Below are 19,055 nucleotides of genomic sequence, written 5' to 3' on the forward strand. Positions count from 1 at the left end.
TTGGACTGAGAACAGACTAACCCTTCCCAGGTGGTGTATAGCCTTTCACAGATATTAAAAACAGAGGAGTCTAGATATTGCTGCCTTGGCACACCATTACAACTGATTCTACGGATAGCTGTGGCTCATGGTGGTAAAACTAATGTTCCATACCATCCCCTGCAGGCAAAACATCAAGCACTCTAGATAACCTGACATTTCTCCCGTAGGCATGTCTACTACTTTTTGTATGCAAGTCACTTTGGATTCAAACATCAGATAAATAACAAGTAATCAATGAGTGTGATAAGAAGTAAATATTACGATATTAAACAGGTGAAAATAAAAGATTCCCACCTCAACCTTGTGGATCTTGCAATAGTACCAATGCTCCTCTATAAACAACACCTAACTGCAAACAAGTCACTGAAAACCTAAATACTGCAAAACAGGGAATTTTCTGTCAATATAGCCAGTTTATGTATGAGTCAGGTAAACAAGGCAACAAGCGACTATGAGACTATGATGTCCATTCATCTAAAAAGCCTTCATTAGACAAGCTAGCCATGTGGACCACTGCTAGCCTGAAGTGACGTAGCTACATGTCAGACTGCGTTCACTGGAACACGGTATGGGTTGGCCATGTTAAAAAGAATAGCAACTAGAAAGGAAAATGTGAACAAGTGAAATGAAATTGACAGCACCGCAGTTCAGGTGTTGCTACTAGAACAGGTCTTTTTTTCTAAGCCAAAACAATCAAATCTTTAATCAATTTATTTAATAATCCAATAACCTATTTTTTTAATCAATGTTTTGCCAAATTATTGATTTATTTAGTTAAGTAGCCAGGTTAATATCAGTCTTCAGCATCGGGGTCATGATCACTCTGTCTGGGTTCATTTCACTGCACAATAAACAAAAGGCCGGAGCTGCTGGTCCACATTTTAGAGCTGGAGATAATAATATAAGGGTGTAAGTGTAGAGAGGAGACAGAGCTGCCCACTCTATAAAAGCAGAAGCAGAGAGAGAGAGCGGACTGCAGCTCAGTCTCACAACACTGAGAGCCAGAAACACACAGCGCAGCCATGAGTGAGGTAGGTGCTCTTCTATTTCATGTTATTCCTCTCTTACCGACCTGTCCAACTAAATCTGAAGACGTGTGAGACACTGCTGGATGAATTAGCTTTTAAATATTGTGCATTGTCAAAAAAATCTATTTAAACGTTTTGTATGAAATGCAAAAAGCCCTAAGTGTAATACTTTTTAGTAACAGTTTCTTTGATATTCTTTTGTGCAATTGGACAGTGAATTCAAACCTAACTATTAGTCATTACAACTTGTATGTAGACTTCAGAGAAGGGGTTTGATTCTCATAATGTCAAAGAGAGAAATTACAAAGGATGGCAGCGTGAATCTTCTCTTATTCAGTGAGTCAGTGAATTATTCAAAGCTTGCTGCTAACCCTTCTCACTGTGCACCGAGAGCACTGCCTCCAATAAAAACTGTTAACACCACACATTTGTCCACTCAAATAACCTATCCTCTCATAGGAGAGGGACAGTTCATTTGTACATTGTTTAAAAGGAAAAGTGACCCATGGTAAACATTCTATCCTTCTGAAAACGGCATAGTCTGCAAATGTTGATATGTTAAATGGACTGCATTTTTTTAGTCTCTTCTAGCCTATGATCATTCTTTTACACTACATATCACATATTCACTCACCATAAGCCTTACCCATACAAAGTGCTCATCTTTTAATCTAATGCACATTCAGCGATGTCATTTCGGAATATATTCTGCCTAAGAACACCAGCTGCTATTTAATGCAGACTTGTCATGTCTCTGTACACGGTCACACATGTTACAGTCATGATTTAGACTACAGTCCAGCGAGAGAAGTGTCATGAATAAGAAATGACAAGTGAAAAGAATGAAGGAACTTCAGTCATATCTCCTGTCTGCCACAGAATTGTGTATAGGGCCAAGGCCGAGGACAGTATGTTGTTCTGAATTAATAATTCAATGAAATCACTGGCAACCTCCCTCCACTTTTAAATTCCACTGCTCAGACTCAAACAATGGTATCGGCTATCAGCACGAGGAGTCTATAATTATATTCAATCAATCTGTTAAGTTTGGAGGATTTTCCTGTTAAGACACAGACATCTAGCCTTATTGGCACTCCCTGCCTTCAAAGCCTGCAGAATGATTTACTGTCTGTGTCTTATGCAATATAATATAAATATAGCAGCTTGTTTCTGTAGAGACACTTGAACATCAATCATCTGTGGGCAGTCCTGTCTGTGTATTATTTATAATCCCTTCTACAAAAGCCCACAGTTGCCCTGTAATTGTATCAAACAACCCACTCAATGCAAACTGCTTCCAGACAGAAATCACCTATTTGATTAAATGCACATTTATAGTTGCTAATCTACAATTAAATAATATTGCAAAATGACTCAAATTCTGCTAGGTGTGAAGAAACGAGGCCACAACTGAGTCCATAAACACCAAGCAGTTTGGTTCCTGTGGTGAAACTAACTTGATTGTGTAGTCTGTCGCCATAGTGATGAACATTTCAGATTTTCCAGAATGTTCTCTCTTGCAAATGATGACAACATGGAGACTGAAATACACTTTTTGAAGTTCTGTGCTCAGTTTCAGCTCAGTCTCATGCAGGCTGCAATTCAGTCATTTTCAGTCACACAGTATAGTTGATACATCTCCATTAAGTATGAGTTATCCTGCAATAACTAGCTGATAAAATGTAGTAGGTATAACCAAATAGCACGATGACTACTGGAATCGAATCTGCAACCATTTGATTCAGAGACCAATTCAGTACCAGAGCCACAGTCACACCTGGTAATAGGTAGTGTAGCTGCATGTTTTAAAGGGTACATGAACAGTGGGGGCTTGAATGTGTAGTTAGAAAAGAAAAGGAAGTAAAAACGCTTGGAAAACCAGCAGAATATTTTAACTGCATGCTTAGAGAGAGACATGGGAGAAGTGGAACTTTGATGGCAAACACTGAAGGTTAATTATGAAGTTAACGGCCGGAGAATTGACAAGACATTTGGTGCAGCCACGAGTTGACGGTTCCCAGACCCATTCTGAAGATCTCTTCTGTAGTCCGAGGTTTTAACCATTTCAGAGTGTATAATCAACATTCTTCATTAGTGAGACTGAACAGATAAGGGCTTATAGATGTCCTTAAACAACAAACTATCTCATGTCAGCTTGTGCTCAGTCAGAAACTGACATCAACAAAGCGCCCAAGCTGCCCCTCCTTAAGGGACATTACAGCAACACCCAAGGCCGAAAGACCTATGCCATGGGAACGCAGACAGAGGAAGGAGAAAATGATGAACTGTTTCAAAGTTTAACTACGTAAGCCAAAAATTCCCTAACAGGCACCTAATCATAACACCTGTGTATGTGTCCAAAGATCAAAGGTTTCCATGGAGGTGTGCAGTGACCAGAGCCTTTCCATTGTTCTGAATGAGAAAGAAACCTCTTACATCTCTAACTATTGTTGAAAAACGGTAGCTGCTATCGGACAAATGTCAACGCTGTGAGCATGTCAGTACCCTGATGAGCGTTTTAGTTTGTGTACTTTCAGGTCAATAATGTGGTTTCTTTGGCAGTTTATCTAAAAGGTATGTGGCTGGTGCTTTGAGGAAAGATGAGGCTAAATTTACAATGGGCCTTAATGGAGACATGTGACATTTTTGTCACATCCTTGACCTCAAAAGTTCTTTGCTTAAAGGTTTTTATTTTTCAACTAAGAGATGTTTTCCTACCATTAAATAGCCAAATTATGTCACAGTAGTGTATGGCAGATTTTTTTTTTTAAATGTGGAAAATGTCAAGCTCTCCTCCACTCTGTTTTGAGATCAAAGCACTCCTGACTTAACGAGTGGAGCGATACACACTAATGTTAAAATCTGAAGAAGGCCTCTTTGCCAAGCTCCAAACTCAGTTCAATATTTCAAAAAGTGTAAAAAATATAAAACATCTGAATACAAGTTTAATAGCTGGATATCTTGTGACCATTTTAAATTTGGAATGAAGTCTCTAGCTGAAAGTATGTGGAATGAGTAGCATTTGGCACACGAGAGGAGATTTGAAGGTTCCTCTCATTGAGTTACATGTTGTTGTTTTTTAAGTTTAAAAAGCTGAATATTTGAAAAAGTATAACATATTTTGAAACAATTTGAAGTTTCCCATCATGTGCTGAAAAGGCGGAATATCTTGATATTCGAAAGGTTTCTGTAGCTGAAAGTATGCTATTGACAGCCAGAATTTTGAAGAAAATGATGTTGAAGAATAAAGATTAGAAGAATAGTGGAATGCTGTTGAACAGCAGTCACTCTAATTATGTTGTCATTCATGATCATGTACTCTTACAACAAGTAATCCATTAAAAAAAAGCCTGGATTTGGGATCATGGACCTCATGCAGGAGAAATATAAAACAAATACCCTCTTATTCTCGTTTGATTCAATTTGTTCTCATTTTATGGTCCCTGTTTCTGGGATTCATAACCCATAACTTCTTAGTTTTGATCTTCTCTGCTTTACGGCTTTACATTTCCTGTAGTGTGTTCAATAGGTTTTTGTGCATGTTAATGGTCTGCAAAGGCTTAAATCCCTGTGTTCCTCTCCCATACACTCCCACCCCCCCTGCCTGAAACGCCTCCCTTGGAGTCCTTTGTAACATAGTGACATCACTCGCGCTTTACATTGTACATAGCTAAGGGGCAGGACATCTCTAAGCAGTTGACCAATCACAACAGAGCTGGCCAGCTAATCAGAGCAGACTGGGATCTGGTTTCAGACGGAGGGTGAATAGAGGTGCTGCAGCGCAGGCAGTATGAGTAAAATAAAGACCTTTTTGAACATTAAAGCATATAAACATGTCACAGCATAGGCAATAAAGTACACACAGTATCAACAGTACTTGCAATCATGACAGTACCTTTTCTTTGCACAGTTTTTGTTGTTGAAAGTATATTTCATACTCTTTCAAATATTCAGCTTTTTTTTGTTGGTTTAGGAAATGGTTTAGTGGACAATCCCCACTGCAGCAATTTCAGTTGAAGTATCTTTCCCAGGGACACACAGGGACTGCAGTGGGGATGAAACCAGTGTCCTCCTGATCCGAAGATCAGCAAACTAACCCACTGTGCCACAGCCTTCCATATTAAATATGTTATCCCCCTTTTTCATTTTTAGAATGATTTAACATACAATAGTTATTAAAACCATCAAATCAGAATAACATTTTCACATGCACCTTGGTTTAGAGTCCCATTTAGGTTTACTGAGAAAATGTCTTAGTCTTCTGAATAAAACCAGTTTATAAAAGTGCATATTGAGGATACCCATCCTTGGATCAATGCTTCATCATTTAAGTGGGTTCTTGCTGTGTTCACCTTAAGCACTTTAATTACAGTGCCTTTGCTCTGGTTGGCAAAGGCACTGTAATTAAAGTGCTTGTTTCATCACCAAAAGTGGAGTAGAGGCTTTTTTTATTTAATTAACGGGATAGAAGTTGCTGATCAATGTAAAAAGGACAACACACTGAGCGGGAGGAAAAGTGGTCAGGGATGGATTTCCTTAAAACTCTCTTTTGCTGACTTAACACTGAGGAGTCTCTTTGAACATTCGCCCTTTACAGCAACAGAAGATGCTTTTGTGGTGCCGATACTCACTGTTACTCTGCTAACCCTGGCTTCTGTAGCTGCAAATGTTTAACCATGGAAGTACCCACATCCTTGACTTTAGTGAAAGTTTCTCATTAATGATCCTTATTTGTCAAACCAATATTAATTTTGCAGGTGAAGGAGGTGGAGATATCTTTTAATGACTTTTTGTACTCCAAGATAACTTTATCAATATCAGTAAGTCATACTTCATTACACAATGACATTTGTTTAAGCAAATCAACTAATTATATAACAAAGTAAAAAGTGCAATATTTTCCCCAAAATGTAATAGGAAGTAGCATAAAATAGAAATACTGACGTAAAGTAACTCAAAATGTAATGTAGGATCTTGTAAACCATAAGAGGAGGGTTGCCATTCAGTGTAAGATAAATTATTTAGGGTCTTTTACAGTAACTATATTATTGACGGAATTCAAGATCAGTCTGGTAAACACTTACACAGTATGTCTGTTTGTAACTGAAAGACTATGTAGCCCTCCCAACCACTTAGCTCAGGACAGTAATACGAGCATGGGAGGAGCTGTGGTGGGATCTACTATAAGCTCTCCTATCTAGGGTTCTCACTTTGGTCACTAAAAGCCCTCAGGTAGCACGGCGATAGACCGTAGCTGTACTGCAAAAATAATAAATCTCCCATGCAACTCCAAATATCAGCTCTAGAGCCCCCACTCTGATTACCATCAGAGAAATATTCTCAAACAGAAATACCTGCACTGTACCTGAAATGACCGTCAATCTATATACACTTTATTTTAATAACATGTCAACTTAATATCAACAACACATATTCCACGACTCGGTTCAAAACAAAAGAAATAAAAGTACCCGGGATTTTAGTCAGTTATGGTACCCTTGTTGGTGCGCTAGATGGGGCTCATATTCCCTCCACACGGCCGATCCATAGACGTATCTCCCCGATGAAACAATCCCGCATAGTCCTCCTGTTTGCCCGATGTCCTTCTTCTGTCGACCCGCAGCAGGCAGGCACACGAGTCTCTTAAGATTACGTCTATACTGTTCAACTACTAAAACAATAAACCCGGACTCCGGACAACGCAGCTAAACGTGAGGCTAACTTAGCCGTTGCTACAGTTAGCATACAGTCTCGCAGTTTTGTGAATTTGTCACCAAATGGGTTCCACTCTCTTCTCCCAGGCACTCGAACACACAACAGTACTTTTATCTTATTTTAACATTGGTAACCCCAAAATGAATAACGACGTTTCCTCCGGTCTTAACTTCTCCGTACTTTGCCTCTCTCTCTCCTTTTCGCGCTTCTCCGACCCTCTTCTCGAACCTGGTAGGTTAGAACACTGAACTCTGATTTGTTCGCTATATAACTGACACCTCTACCAACCAATACAAATGTGAGGTTCAAGGACTTCTAAAACAAAGGAAATATGGCAATTTAACGAATAAATGAAAATGTAAACAGAAATCAGTAGGGCACTACAGTTAGAAGAAGTGCGTTAGGCAATTCTTATATGTCGATAGCCCAGAACTGCTGTTATAGGTTAATTGTTGACAAATTGCCTACAATCTAAGGCCAGTGAGGAGTATATGCCTTTCACAGTCCCACTATAAAGCATTTAAAGTCTAAAGCCAGAGCAGACGGTCAAAGTCACAAAAATCTCCTCCCTGAACTGAAAAACTGAAACGTTGACTTTAATTAAATGTATTATCTCAACAGATTTCAAATAGCTGTATTAGCTTATTTGAAAGCTTTAATATTAAGTTTGACCTAATTTGTTGTATTTAAACGTAATATTATTGCTTACAACTATCCAAATACTATGTGAAATCTGTTGACATAATAGCTACATTTGATTAAAGTCAGCATTTTTTCTGTGTGTTAGAAGCAGCCAACAAGATATATAATTGGTTTCACCTGCTGAATGCCTTTTGATTGATATACACGCCATTTTCATTTTTTATGCTGCGCACCTTATAGTGTATGATGTATTTTGTACCATGTGTACTCATAGTTCTGACAGTGTGACTAAGGCATAGACGAAGAAAATAAATAAGACCTGTCCAAACAGTAAACGCACCTTTTAAAGAACAGACCTGTGTCTGTGTTGTTGAGAAAAGATCTACTCTTGACAAAGTCATCTTCCAGGGAGGTGCACTTGCATGTTGGCCAACTTGTCTCACGGGCTGATGTCACTTTGCATTGCATCAAAAGTTGAGCCTGGTTAAACATTTTTCCATGTTGTCTTCATGTTTCCAGCCTGCTGTGGGGAAGCTAGCAGGAGATGCTGACGGTTATTGTGTTGTGATGAGCGTCTGTGACCTAGTTTTTGGTCTCCGAACTAAATTGTTAATATAATCTGAGTGCAACATGGAGGCTCTCTGGAGAACCCGGGCTTCCATAATAACCAAAAATAGCCCCCCACACACGGGGAAGGTCATTTATTTATTTCAACAATTCCCTCCATGTCCTCACAAACCCTGTTTCAAAAACATACATGAGCACCAATACAACTTGAGTCTTTGCTCAAAATTAAAAACTGACAGCTGCTACATAATTTGTATGAATGCATTCTGCACCAAAAGCAGTCCAATATCACTGTTTCTGTTCCTATATCAGTTCTTTAATAAGTAAACAGCATGGTTTTTTTTTTTATGTACTGAATTTAACCCCAAAAGCATTTCCTCTTATTGTATTTATTTTAATTTACAAAAATCACTGAAAATCATTTAAAGGACAGACACTCAAGACACAATGTGGAATGTCCAGTTTTAATGTCTTGTTAAGTAGTGTTATCATGATATATAGACTTTAAGGTTGGATACTGATATTTCAGGCACGGCTAACACAACATGCTAAAGATAACCTCAAAGGCACATCTGACAGCTCAGAAGGCAGTCTCTTAGATAAACAAAACAACTGCAGAACATGTTGAGTTTCAGTTTAAAGTTGGGTCACAGAAAGTCACTACAGATCCATCCTGACTCCGGCTTCAGTTTTTGAAGTGAAGTGGAGTGGGCAATAATGCAGTAGCAGTGCAAAAGCAGAGCAGCATCAGCTAAGCAGAGGGAGAGACGGCAAATTGTGCAGCTTAAATAAAGCGCAGGAGACGTGTCTGGTCGTAAGACATGTCACATGTATGTATCACAGGTAATTTGGTTTACTGCCTGAACTAGCTGCCAAGCTTTGCTCTATGAATGAAGGCTTTTTCTGTTAAAGCCAAAAAGTGGTGATCTTCATGTTTATCTTGAGCTTTGTGCTGACATTATCTAAAAAGAACCTCCACTAGACAGGAATAATTCTGCAGAAACTGGAATGATGTTGAGAAAAAGGTTCTATTGTGTGGAGAGTTATCCCACTATTCATCATCTAAGCTGCGACTATATCCAGGCAGAAAAAAGGAAATGAAATGCCTGACAGAGAGGGAGGGGATGATGATGATGATGATGATGATGATGATGACGATCATATAAGTACCGTAGAGGATAAAAAGGAACAAGGAAATCCAAACACAGCTTACCATAGCCATATAGCACACAGTTAATCAAAGTGTAATGAGGAAGATTTTTACCTCCTCAAGTATACACCGTGATATGGAACCTGATTTAGAAGAAGTATAACTCTGAGTAAAGCCATTATAGTATGAGAAGGCTAATCAAAGTTAAAGGCTAACAGTACAGACAATAAAAAGAAAATGGAGTCAAAAGACAGAAAGGAGCATCATTAAGTTGTTTGTGACTGATGTATCTACATTTCTACATGTTATATTGAACTTATCTTTCAACTGAACCAAAGCAATCCCAGAAAAAGTATTGTTGTTCTGCTTCAGGACGTCACTACATGCTCGCTTGTGTCCTGGTGGGTGGAGGTGTGAATACAAGCAACCAACCAGATGGGATATTGACTCAGTTTGAGTTCTGTTTGTAAAAAGAACATCTGATAACCATGCAGCCAAACATGTTTTTCTTCCACTGCTCTCATGTTGGCACAGGTGTTTCGGGTTTCTTATTTCTTAGTTTCCTTTGTTCCCATTTTCTGTTGAAAGGAGGAGCACATGGTATTTGCTGGGAATATGAATTAGTAAAATGCAAAGTGTTCTAAATTAAATCACACCCACAAACCCTATCTGTATGAATAGTGCTTGTGCATTGATAACACGTTAATCTCTGAATAATTGGAATGTCAAACTCTGAATGATAATCCCCGTGAGTGCTTCTTGTCAGGAGAAAGATGGATTAGATGTACATATTTCAGAGCCAGCGCTGCCCTGCAACATAATCAGTGTGACTGTGTGACTTCCTCAGATAGTGTCTTTGTCGATAACAGGAGAAGTGTATTTAATTATGATGTGTTATCATCAAAGATCTAGAATGTTAATATTCCACTTACCGCAAATGAACATTTTCTGCAATAAATATAAATGTACTTAAAAATAAATGGGATGCTCTTATTCATTTTATGTTATCATTGCAGAGGCAGGCATCCGGAGCAAAGCCTGGGAACAGCAAAGCATCTGTTAGCCAAGGTATGGTATCATGTTAAGACTAATTTACATACACCAGTATCAACTCGTTAAGCAAATGTTTCCCTTTTGACAGAATACAAAGTGTGATTTTCAATTTAGACCCTTAGCACATAAAGCAGCCCGTTTTTACATGGCCATCTGATCACACTGGAAGACCCTACGATAAAAAAGAAAAAGAGTGGACACCCATAGTCAGCCTTTTAGAAGCAGCTGGAAGAATGAGGGAGATAATGTACACATGTACAGCAAAGGTAGTCTTAGTGATGGAACGAACACTGAGATTCAATTTCATGGTCAGTTTTGGTCTACCTTTCTGTGGTTTAGTTGCTCAGTATTCTTTAGATTGGGCCAACATCAGTCAGTGTTCATATACTTAAAGGTTGCTACCTCACAGTGACAAATAGAACATGACCTTTCACAAACATCTCATGAAAATAATGTCATCATTCATTGCGCCACATTTGATTCATTATGCTTAAGCTGTTTTATTCCAGACTTACACTGTCTTATGCTCTTTGATGTGCAAAAGACATCCACGTGCCACACAGAAAGTGTATGTGTTTGTGTGTGTGAGAGAGAGACATATGTGTGTGTCGGCTTCTGCAATCATGAATATGAATTTGTTTTGTGTCATTGAAGGGCTCAAAGTTGAACAAAAGGTTCCATCTAAAGGTAAAGTGTGTTGGAGCGGCAGGACACCACTGTACTGCATGTGAACTTCGTTGCACCAATAAACAACACCCCAACACTTTGAGCAGTCAGCACCACTCTTCATTGTTCACTCGTCCTTTGGGCGCTTCAGCACAGAGAATATGTTTTTCTGTATACATTTATTCTGATATTGAACCTTTGAATCAGCAGCTTTTCTCTTTTTTTTTCACTTCAGGCTTAGTAAAAGGTGGTTTGGACCTTAAAACTGATTTAAAAAAAAAATGGAAACATGGAAACACAAGTCTTAGTATTAGTTATCAGTAACACATGGTTCACTTTACTGAATGATTCCCTTACAAAAGCTCAGAGGAGCAGCTTTGTAAAGTTCTTAAGCTAAGGTTGGCCAAACCAAACATTTCATTATGGAATATTGGCAAGATTTGGAGAGAACAAAACAAATGCTATATATAGAAAGCAGTCCCTTAAGCGAATTGCTAACCTGCTAAATTTCTATCTAGTGTGTCAGCATGCAGTGGCTACTTAGCACAAAACATAAAGTAGCCTTCGACAGGATAAAATGATAAGACCATCACCTATAGAGTAGGCTAAAAACTAAAGAAAAATATGCTACTGTAAGAATGTTAATAGTTTGAGGATGAGCTCCTTCCTGGAGATCATAAAGCTAGTGCAGCATATCAGCCAGCCATTTTCTCACCCTCCTGTTTCCTCTGCACAGATGAGAAGAACAAGAAGAACCTCCCCCAGGACTTTGACGTCGACATGGACAACCCAGATACAGAGAAGGCCGCTGTAGCCATCCAGTCTCAGTTCAGGAAGTTCCAGAAAAAGAAGCAGGATGTGAAGTCATAGAGCGGACGGTGTCAGCTGTGTCACTCTGCATGTCAACAAACTGTCATAAAGTGAAGAGAAAAGGGGGGGGGGATTCTTGAAGGTGGAGGTCTCGGGTGGGGTGAGGATAATGTCTTTGTAATTGTCTCTGTATAAACACTAACCTATCATGGCTATTATGCAAAAAAAACACTTGATGTGTATTTAAAGGTTTCACCCATACAAGCGCACACACTTGCATGCAAGCTTGCAGAAATACAGAAATTGTAAAAGTGGTAGATATTTGCAAGTTGAGCGATTCACTTGTTCCGGTTAGCAGATGGGACTGCAATGAGTGCTATTGTCCATTATACTGTACACAGTTTGTAAAGCATGTGCAGTAGATCACATTAAAATGGATTTTTAAAACATCCATTGCAATCTTTTTATTATCGTATTCTGAACTGCTGAACAAAATGTTTAAGTATCATAAGATTTTGTTTGCAAGATTTTGAAATCGAATGGAATAATCCCATTGTTTTTTTGTTGTTTTGTTTTTTCTCGATGGACCCTTGTGGTTGATTGAGGGCGGTGGTGGCAAAGTCCATAGGGGCTTGGCCTGGGAACTGGAAGGTCACCAGTTCAAGTCCCCGAAAGACCAAGTGCCACCGTGGTGTCCCTGAGCAAGACACTGGTTACCTACACTGCTCCCCGGGCGCCGTACATAATGGCAGCCCACTGCTCCTAACACTAGGATGGGTCAAATGCAGAGACCGCATTTTGTTGTCCTAGTACTTGTACTCTGTGCAATGACAATAAAGTTGAATCTTTATCTTTATCTTTATCTTTGTGATGCTGACTTCCGGGTAGGCTTACAAAAATACGTCATCCTTGCTCAACTCAATAGCTTCTATGTCATCATGTCATCAAAATATACTTTATGTATCAAAGGTCAAAGTTATTGTGCACAATGGCCCATTTTAAATAAAATAAATGACTGGATGATGATTGTTAATGCATTGTGTTCATCACGGCTGATAAAGGTGGACCTCGTTTTTAAAAATTTGATATACTACTGCTGATGGACATTTTAACCTATAATCACATGTGAATATTTATTTATTAGATGTTTATTTTATTTTGTATAAGCTTAAAATCTGAATATGTCAAGCTGTAAGCCTATGTAGTGGAGTAAAAAGAACAATATTGGCTTCCAAAATGTAGCCAAAACAAAAATACTATTGTGAACTAGAAGCACCGCAAAATACAAAACATGAGTAAATGTACTAAATTATATTCTACCTCTTAAATTTGAACAATTTAGTTTTGCTACCTTAGGAGGATGGATGACTAAGAAAATAAACACTGCCACCTGCAGGCTTGGAGGGTGAGGATTCACAGAAGATGAGCAACATTACTTTGTTATTGATGACTTCCTTTTCGTGCTTAAACAAGGCGATGCATGGTCGGGTGCGTTCGCTGTCTCCACACTGCTACAGTCACTCATGTCAAACCCGTGGAGGACACTTTGGGGAACAGCCATTTTATTAACCAAATTTGAACTTTGTGTTAGTTTCTCTTTATTTCAGTGCCACCATGGTGAACACTCATGTTAAAAATAAAAAGTGACATTTTCTTTCCCTTAAAATGTATAATCATAATGAAGACAGTTAATCTTAGAAACTCATCATAGAAACTGACATAATGACCTCACAGCATTTTGGATCAAACTCCCTTCAGACTAACTCAAAGAAACAGAGAGAACAGAAACGGGCCAGGGTAGACAGGAACAAAAACAGATTCTTACGTATATCCACTTTTTTTTCTTATTTTTTTTCAGATATTTCCCATAGACATTATAGGTTTGGTTTGAAGGGGGATTATGCTGGATTGTCTCACGTTTTTTTTTTTTCCCTGTAGAGGAGCGTCACTGCAATGCAGCGACAGTAAATCTACTGAGGAGAGTGAGAGCCATGAAGACTCTACCTAGTGCACTGAGAGTAAGGGGATCTATCTGGACACACTTGAATCGGGGTGTTGTGAAGTGCAAACCATTAGTTCTCTAAACCCTCCCTATTCTAGCTAACATCATTTACCACCAAACAAGCAGTGGTAAACTACACCTGAATACATAGCTGGAGTGTGTCCGGCCCTGTAAGTATACTCACAACATAGTTATTTTCATCATTACAGTACAGTATAGAGCAATAGTTTTCATATACTTTTCATATCTTTTTTCATATTGCACCATCAGAGAATGGGACACAGAGAAAGATCAACAGAGACTCCATTTCCTAATTAAAACGAGATATGTGCAAACATGACTAAGGACTTTATTAACCAAATCAATTATTCCCTGTAATATCCACAAATAAAAGTGATTTCTCTTTTTATATATATATTTATAGTAATAAGAATAATAAATCTTCACATTGGATCATTTCATAGTGTGACAAAATGCTGACTGGGCCGTCCAGCCACGATCGTAATCCTCATTGTCTTTTAGTTGGTCAGTCCCCATGCATCCATAGGAAATAGATTATTTTTTTATTCAAAAAAAGTAACAATTTGAGAGCAGCTGAAAAGTTTGGACTGGTGTCAATTGCTTTCTTTCAAAGATTACTCCCGAGTTTGGTTCAGTGTTTCAGAAGGATATTCCATAGGAAAAAAATGACTCCAAATCGTCATCTTCCACTCCAGGAAAAAAAAGGATGTCCGGGTTTTTATGAAACTGTGTGTTAATGTTAAGAATAGATCATTTGGTTATCGATAATTAATGATCATTAATAGCTGACAACTAACAATTAATAACCACTGATTAATTATAAAGAATTAACAATACTCAAGAATAAATAATGCTCCCTCAATTAGTTTGGCAAAACTCCGGCTGGAGTCGTTTCCGATGAGTGAATTTTTTCTCAAGTGAAAAAAAAAAAAAAGAAATACAAAGAAGAAATAAAAGAAAGCTCTAAAATAAATAAAAGGAGATTAGTAAAAGTGACCCCCTCCTTCTTGGAGGAGGGTGGACATATATACAGAACTGCGTGGTGAAGGTCAGTTTACTGCACTTGAGTGTTAAGTCCAGTGTTAGAGTTCTAGTCCTGCCCTCGGGGCCCCTGCTGTTATACCAGCGTGTAGGACTTTGCGTAGGGGTTGTTGCTCTGTTTGAGATGTCCCCGCGAGTCCAGCAGGGACTCCTGGGAGGTGCTGAGCTTGGCGGCCTGGGCCAGCTCTGAGCCCTCTCTGTGGGGGAGCGTGGCAGCGGAGCCAGGCTGCCACTGTGCCACAGGTTCCCTGCTGGCCTGAGGGGCCTCTGTTGGCGTTGGGGGCGCCATGCGAGAGGGCCGCTTCAGAGAGCGACTTTTTTGTGGCTCCAGACAGGCCTGACCCATGGCCGCTCTCTCCCCACTTGCAGTCCCCCTGGATGAGCCCGAGCAGGACATGCCTCGGTTTAACAGGAAGTCCATGCGCAGGTACGGAGGAAGGTGAACCAGCTCGCCCCCTGCAGGACAAAACATACATCAGTCAAGTAAAACAGAACAATCATGCACACATTTCTGCCCATCATCAGCCAAACGTATCCGTTTTTTTATTTATTAACTGAAATGTAAGAACTAAGGCTGTCAGCGTTAACACAGTAACACTTGGGATTCATCCGTAAACCTTATCGCAATAAAAACTGTTTTTTTTTACACAAATGTCTTATATTACTAAATTAGAACTACGCTTCCTCCCATAACTCCATTGTGGTTTTACCATGTATTGCATGGTAGTAATTATAACACTTTCTGACATTATAATGAATCCAAAATGATGTAATTATAAAGCTAAAAACCCTGTCATTTCTCGTAACAGTTTTTCGTACCCATAGTTTTCTGCTTTGGATTTGCAAAAGTTGTCATACATTTTTACTCATACATGTTAGCAGTGTCATATATAATCATCTACTATTTTGGAATGTCCCACTGCATGTACTCAGATTGAGTTTTCATTCTTTCCCATTTCTTAAGTACTTGAAGCCTAACTCAACTGAGACAATCATCAATTTAAAAACATTGTGGAACACTGATTCACTGTTGGCGTTAGAGTCCCAGTTAATGTTTGCATATTAATGTTAGGCAGGAAATTAAAGTTTAGTGTAATCAGCAGTTTAATAAGGCTCGTTGTAACAAAGGTTAGCATGCTATCGGGGTTCAGGACGACAGATCTGGGACCTCACCCGGTCTGTGGGCCTTGGGCACAGCCATGTTCATGACCCGGCTGACATCCTGAGGCTTGGGTGGGGAGGCAGTGAAGCGACAGATGCCTGATTCCGACGGTGTGCTGGAGGTCAGGCTGTCGGTGTAGTCGTTGGTGCCTGCCGTCATCTGCTCTGAGGAAGTGTCAGAGATGAAGCATTCGGTGATGGTGAACTTGGCGTGGCGCAGCTGCTCCTCCATCTTGGCGTGCTCGTAGGCTCTGGCCAGCTCCTCATAGGTGGAGGACGCGCTCTCTGTTGACACCATACTGCTCCGCGCTCGGTCTGGACATGGGCCGGGGTTAGGCGAGGGATTAGTGTCAGCGTTAGAGTGAATGTGAAATTGGACAGACAACTAATACTGATTTGTTGTAAGAGAGTACACTGTAAAAACTAAAATGTTGACTTTAGTTAAATGTATTATGTCAACAGATTTCACATGTATTCAGTTAGTTGAAAGCAGTTATATTAAGTTTAAATACAAAATATTAGGTTCAACTTAATATTATTGCTTTCAGTTAACCTAAAACAGTTACCTTCATTTTGGTGACATACTGTATGTCAACATTTCAGTTTGTTTCAGTATGTTCAGAGGTGGGAGAAGTACTCAGATCTTGTACTTAAGTAAAATTAGAAATACCAGAGAGTAGTAATACTCTCTGGTATGTATCTGAATTGTAGTGGTGGAAGCACAAAGTAGCAGAAAATGGGAGTACAGTACTTTAGTAAATGTAATTAGTTACTTCCACCTCTGGTAGTGTTACACCTATATGTAGCTCACCTGTGTCCTGAGATGGGCTGACGCTGTAGCTGTCACTCTCCTTGTCGACAGAGCCTGCTACTCTGGGGGTGGGCAGCCTCCAGTCAGTGCTGAGGGTGTGGGAGGAGACAGGGGGGTGGGGGCGGTTCAGGGTCCACTGGCTGGCGTATCGGTTGCGGGCCGCAGGGCCGGCTTTGGCTGTGCGGCGGGCAGTAGGGTCTGAGAGTGAGGACGAAACGCAGCGTGTTTGTGCACCTCATGGGAAGGATATGACTGACTTAATGAAAGGTAACAGAGTGTTACGGGAATGAATCTTAAACATGCAATGAGTTAGCATTTTAGCTATTCTGATTCCCCTCTTGAAGACAACGTCTTTTGAATTAGTTTTTGGTTAGATTACTCCAAAAAGGTATGTGGTCAACACAATCTTACGAGATGTTCACGTTTTGTTCCACGACATAAAATAGGTCAGTAGATACCCAACTGGTGAATGTCTGAAGCTTTGACTTGTTTTAACGGCAGTTGCTAACAAGTAAATAATTGAGACTGATAAAGTGAAGGAATGACCATATTTAAAGCCTAACTTTAGCTATTTACTTCTGGTCATTGCATTGACGCTAAAAATATTATAAAAGTGGTGTTAATATGTGAGGATTATCCTGCTGAACAAAGCTTGTAAGTATATTGAACATGTGTTGCCTGTATTTTATTTTATGCTTTTTCCCAAAAATCCCATTTTTTAGTTTAGGGAGCCCTTTGATAGGCTAACTTCAGGCTTGGACTACAAAAATGCATCACTACTGCATCACTATATAGAAACACATGAATCTAACACCAATTTTTGAAAAATCATCAACGATAATATCTGGACACACAAGGCACTACTTGCACATATTTTAACATGCATTTTGTGACCCAGTGGCCTAATGAACAAGGCATCAGCCTCCAGAGCTGGGGATTGTGGGTTCATGTCCCACCTTGGTCTTTAGTACAACTGTCATAATAGGAATAGTATAGGTGAATAAATGTATAGGGAATGTATTGCTGGCTCAAATAACATGTAACATGATGAATGCATGAATGCAAAAATCTAATTTTCGACAAAATCAAACTCCAGAATGTTAACAATTATTACCACATGTTCCATTTTTTTAACACTTTTTACATCCTCTGTAAAGGATTGAAGTTAAAGGCTTTAAGTGGAATTAGGTTGAATCACTTATCGTGTGAATGTAGCATTTTTAGCACACAGGCCCTGAGCTCATCACTCTCTACAAAGTAACATGAACTATATTATTGTAAAGCCACTCATCATTGCACACTGTACTCCAGGGCTGCCTGGCCATTTATGATCTGTAGTAGGCTCAGTTATTACTACTTGTTCATTTATAAAATAATTCTGGTTAACCTGATCTTCATCCCCCCCTTACCCCCTACATCTATTCATGCCTCCGTATATTCCTTCATTCCTCCTTACATCCCTTCAACCGTACATCCCTCTCTAACTTAATTTCTCCTTCCCTACATCTCCTTATCCCTACTTCCTACATCCCAACATCCATTTATTCCTACATTACTAGATCCTTCCTTCCCTACTTGTCTCCCCCACACCTGGACTTAAGTACGTCTACCAGACCAGATACACCGATGACATCCATCATTTTTCTTCCCCCCTTTCCTTAAATGTTTCCATGCTTAACATCCAATGGCTGCTAAAATTACATCCTTAGTCAACAAAATGTTGTGGCATGTTTGTTGCTATTGAAAATAATTTAGAATGTTTGGAAACATTTCTGGGAAAACAAAAGGCATGGACAAAACCACATGGAAATATTGCATGTGTTATGGAGTTAAAAAATCTTTCGTACTGGACTTACTGGTTCCTGGTCTGGCGTCAGACACGTCCACCAGTGGCCCGGTGGCCTGTGACAGGGACTGATAGTGGACTGTGTGAGTGACTGTTGAGGACTTCTGTTTCTGGGTCTCCCCGAAGTCGTTATCAGTCAGTAACACAGTGGACCTGTCGTCTGTGGGACACAAAAACAAGCTTAGCACTACAATAACCAGGACACAGTGCAGTTTGTCATGTGTCAGCAGAACATACCAACAGTTTCCATGGTGTCTCTCTCCTCGATCAGCAGCTTGGCTCTGGGGATGTCGATGTGCATACGGAGCGTCTGTTGCTGTTTGTTAACTGGCTCTGCTGGACGTGTGTTTTTACTGCAGAACAAAAATAATATAAAGTTGAGATAAAAAATATGAGGTTCTAATTAATAGTATTGCTTTCAACTAACCTAATACAGATATGTAACATTTGTTGACATAATTAAAGTCAACGTTTGAGTTTTTTCAGTGTGAATAACGTGT

At 39.5% G+C, this 19,055-nt stretch overlaps 2 protein-coding genes across 3 annotated transcripts in view; one reads left to right on the forward strand and one right to left on the reverse strand.

The window, feature by feature from the left end:
• The first annotated feature begins 39 nt into the window (after nt 1–39).
• LOC134871540 (calmodulin regulator protein PCP4-like) lies at nt 40–12,567 on the forward strand. The gene is made up of 4 exons (XM_063894263.1): nt 40–1,073; nt 10,161–10,212; nt 10,852–10,884; nt 11,600–12,567. The coding sequence occupies exons 1-4, from the start codon at nt 1,065–1,067 to the stop codon at nt 11,731–11,733; spliced, it is 228 nt and encodes a 75-aa protein (XP_063750333.1). The 5' UTR covers nt 40–1,064; the 3' UTR covers nt 11,734–12,567.
• A 665-nt stretch (nt 12,568–13,232) lies between these two features.
• dscama (Down syndrome cell adhesion molecule a) overlaps nt 13,233–19,055 on the reverse strand; it is an 83,715-nt gene continuing 77,892 nt past the window's right edge. Inside the window, exons 29-33 of one of the 2 annotated variants that reach the window (XM_063896123.1) lie at nt 18,793–18,908; nt 18,566–18,715; nt 16,710–16,907; nt 15,911–16,213; nt 13,233–15,193 (exon numbers count right to left, since the gene is read on the reverse strand). In XM_063896123.1, coding sequence (XP_063752193.1) covers nt 14,814–15,193; nt 15,911–16,213; nt 16,710–16,907; nt 18,566–18,715; nt 18,793–18,908 — 1,147 coding nt within the window. In that variant the 3' untranslated portion in view covers nt 13,233–14,813. Of the gene's footprint in view, nt 15,194–15,910; nt 16,214–16,709; nt 16,908–18,556; nt 18,716–18,792; nt 18,909–19,055 lie in introns of both variants that reach the window. The other variant, XM_063896122.1, reaches the window with a different exon arrangement.

The sequence above is a fragment of the Eleginops maclovinus genome, chromosome 11 (assembly GCF_036324505.1).
Source record: "Eleginops maclovinus isolate JMC-PN-2008 ecotype Puerto Natales chromosome 11, JC_Emac_rtc_rv5, whole genome shotgun sequence".
NCBI classification, from domain to species: Eukaryota; Metazoa; Chordata; class Actinopteri; order Perciformes; family Eleginopidae; genus Eleginops; species Eleginops maclovinus.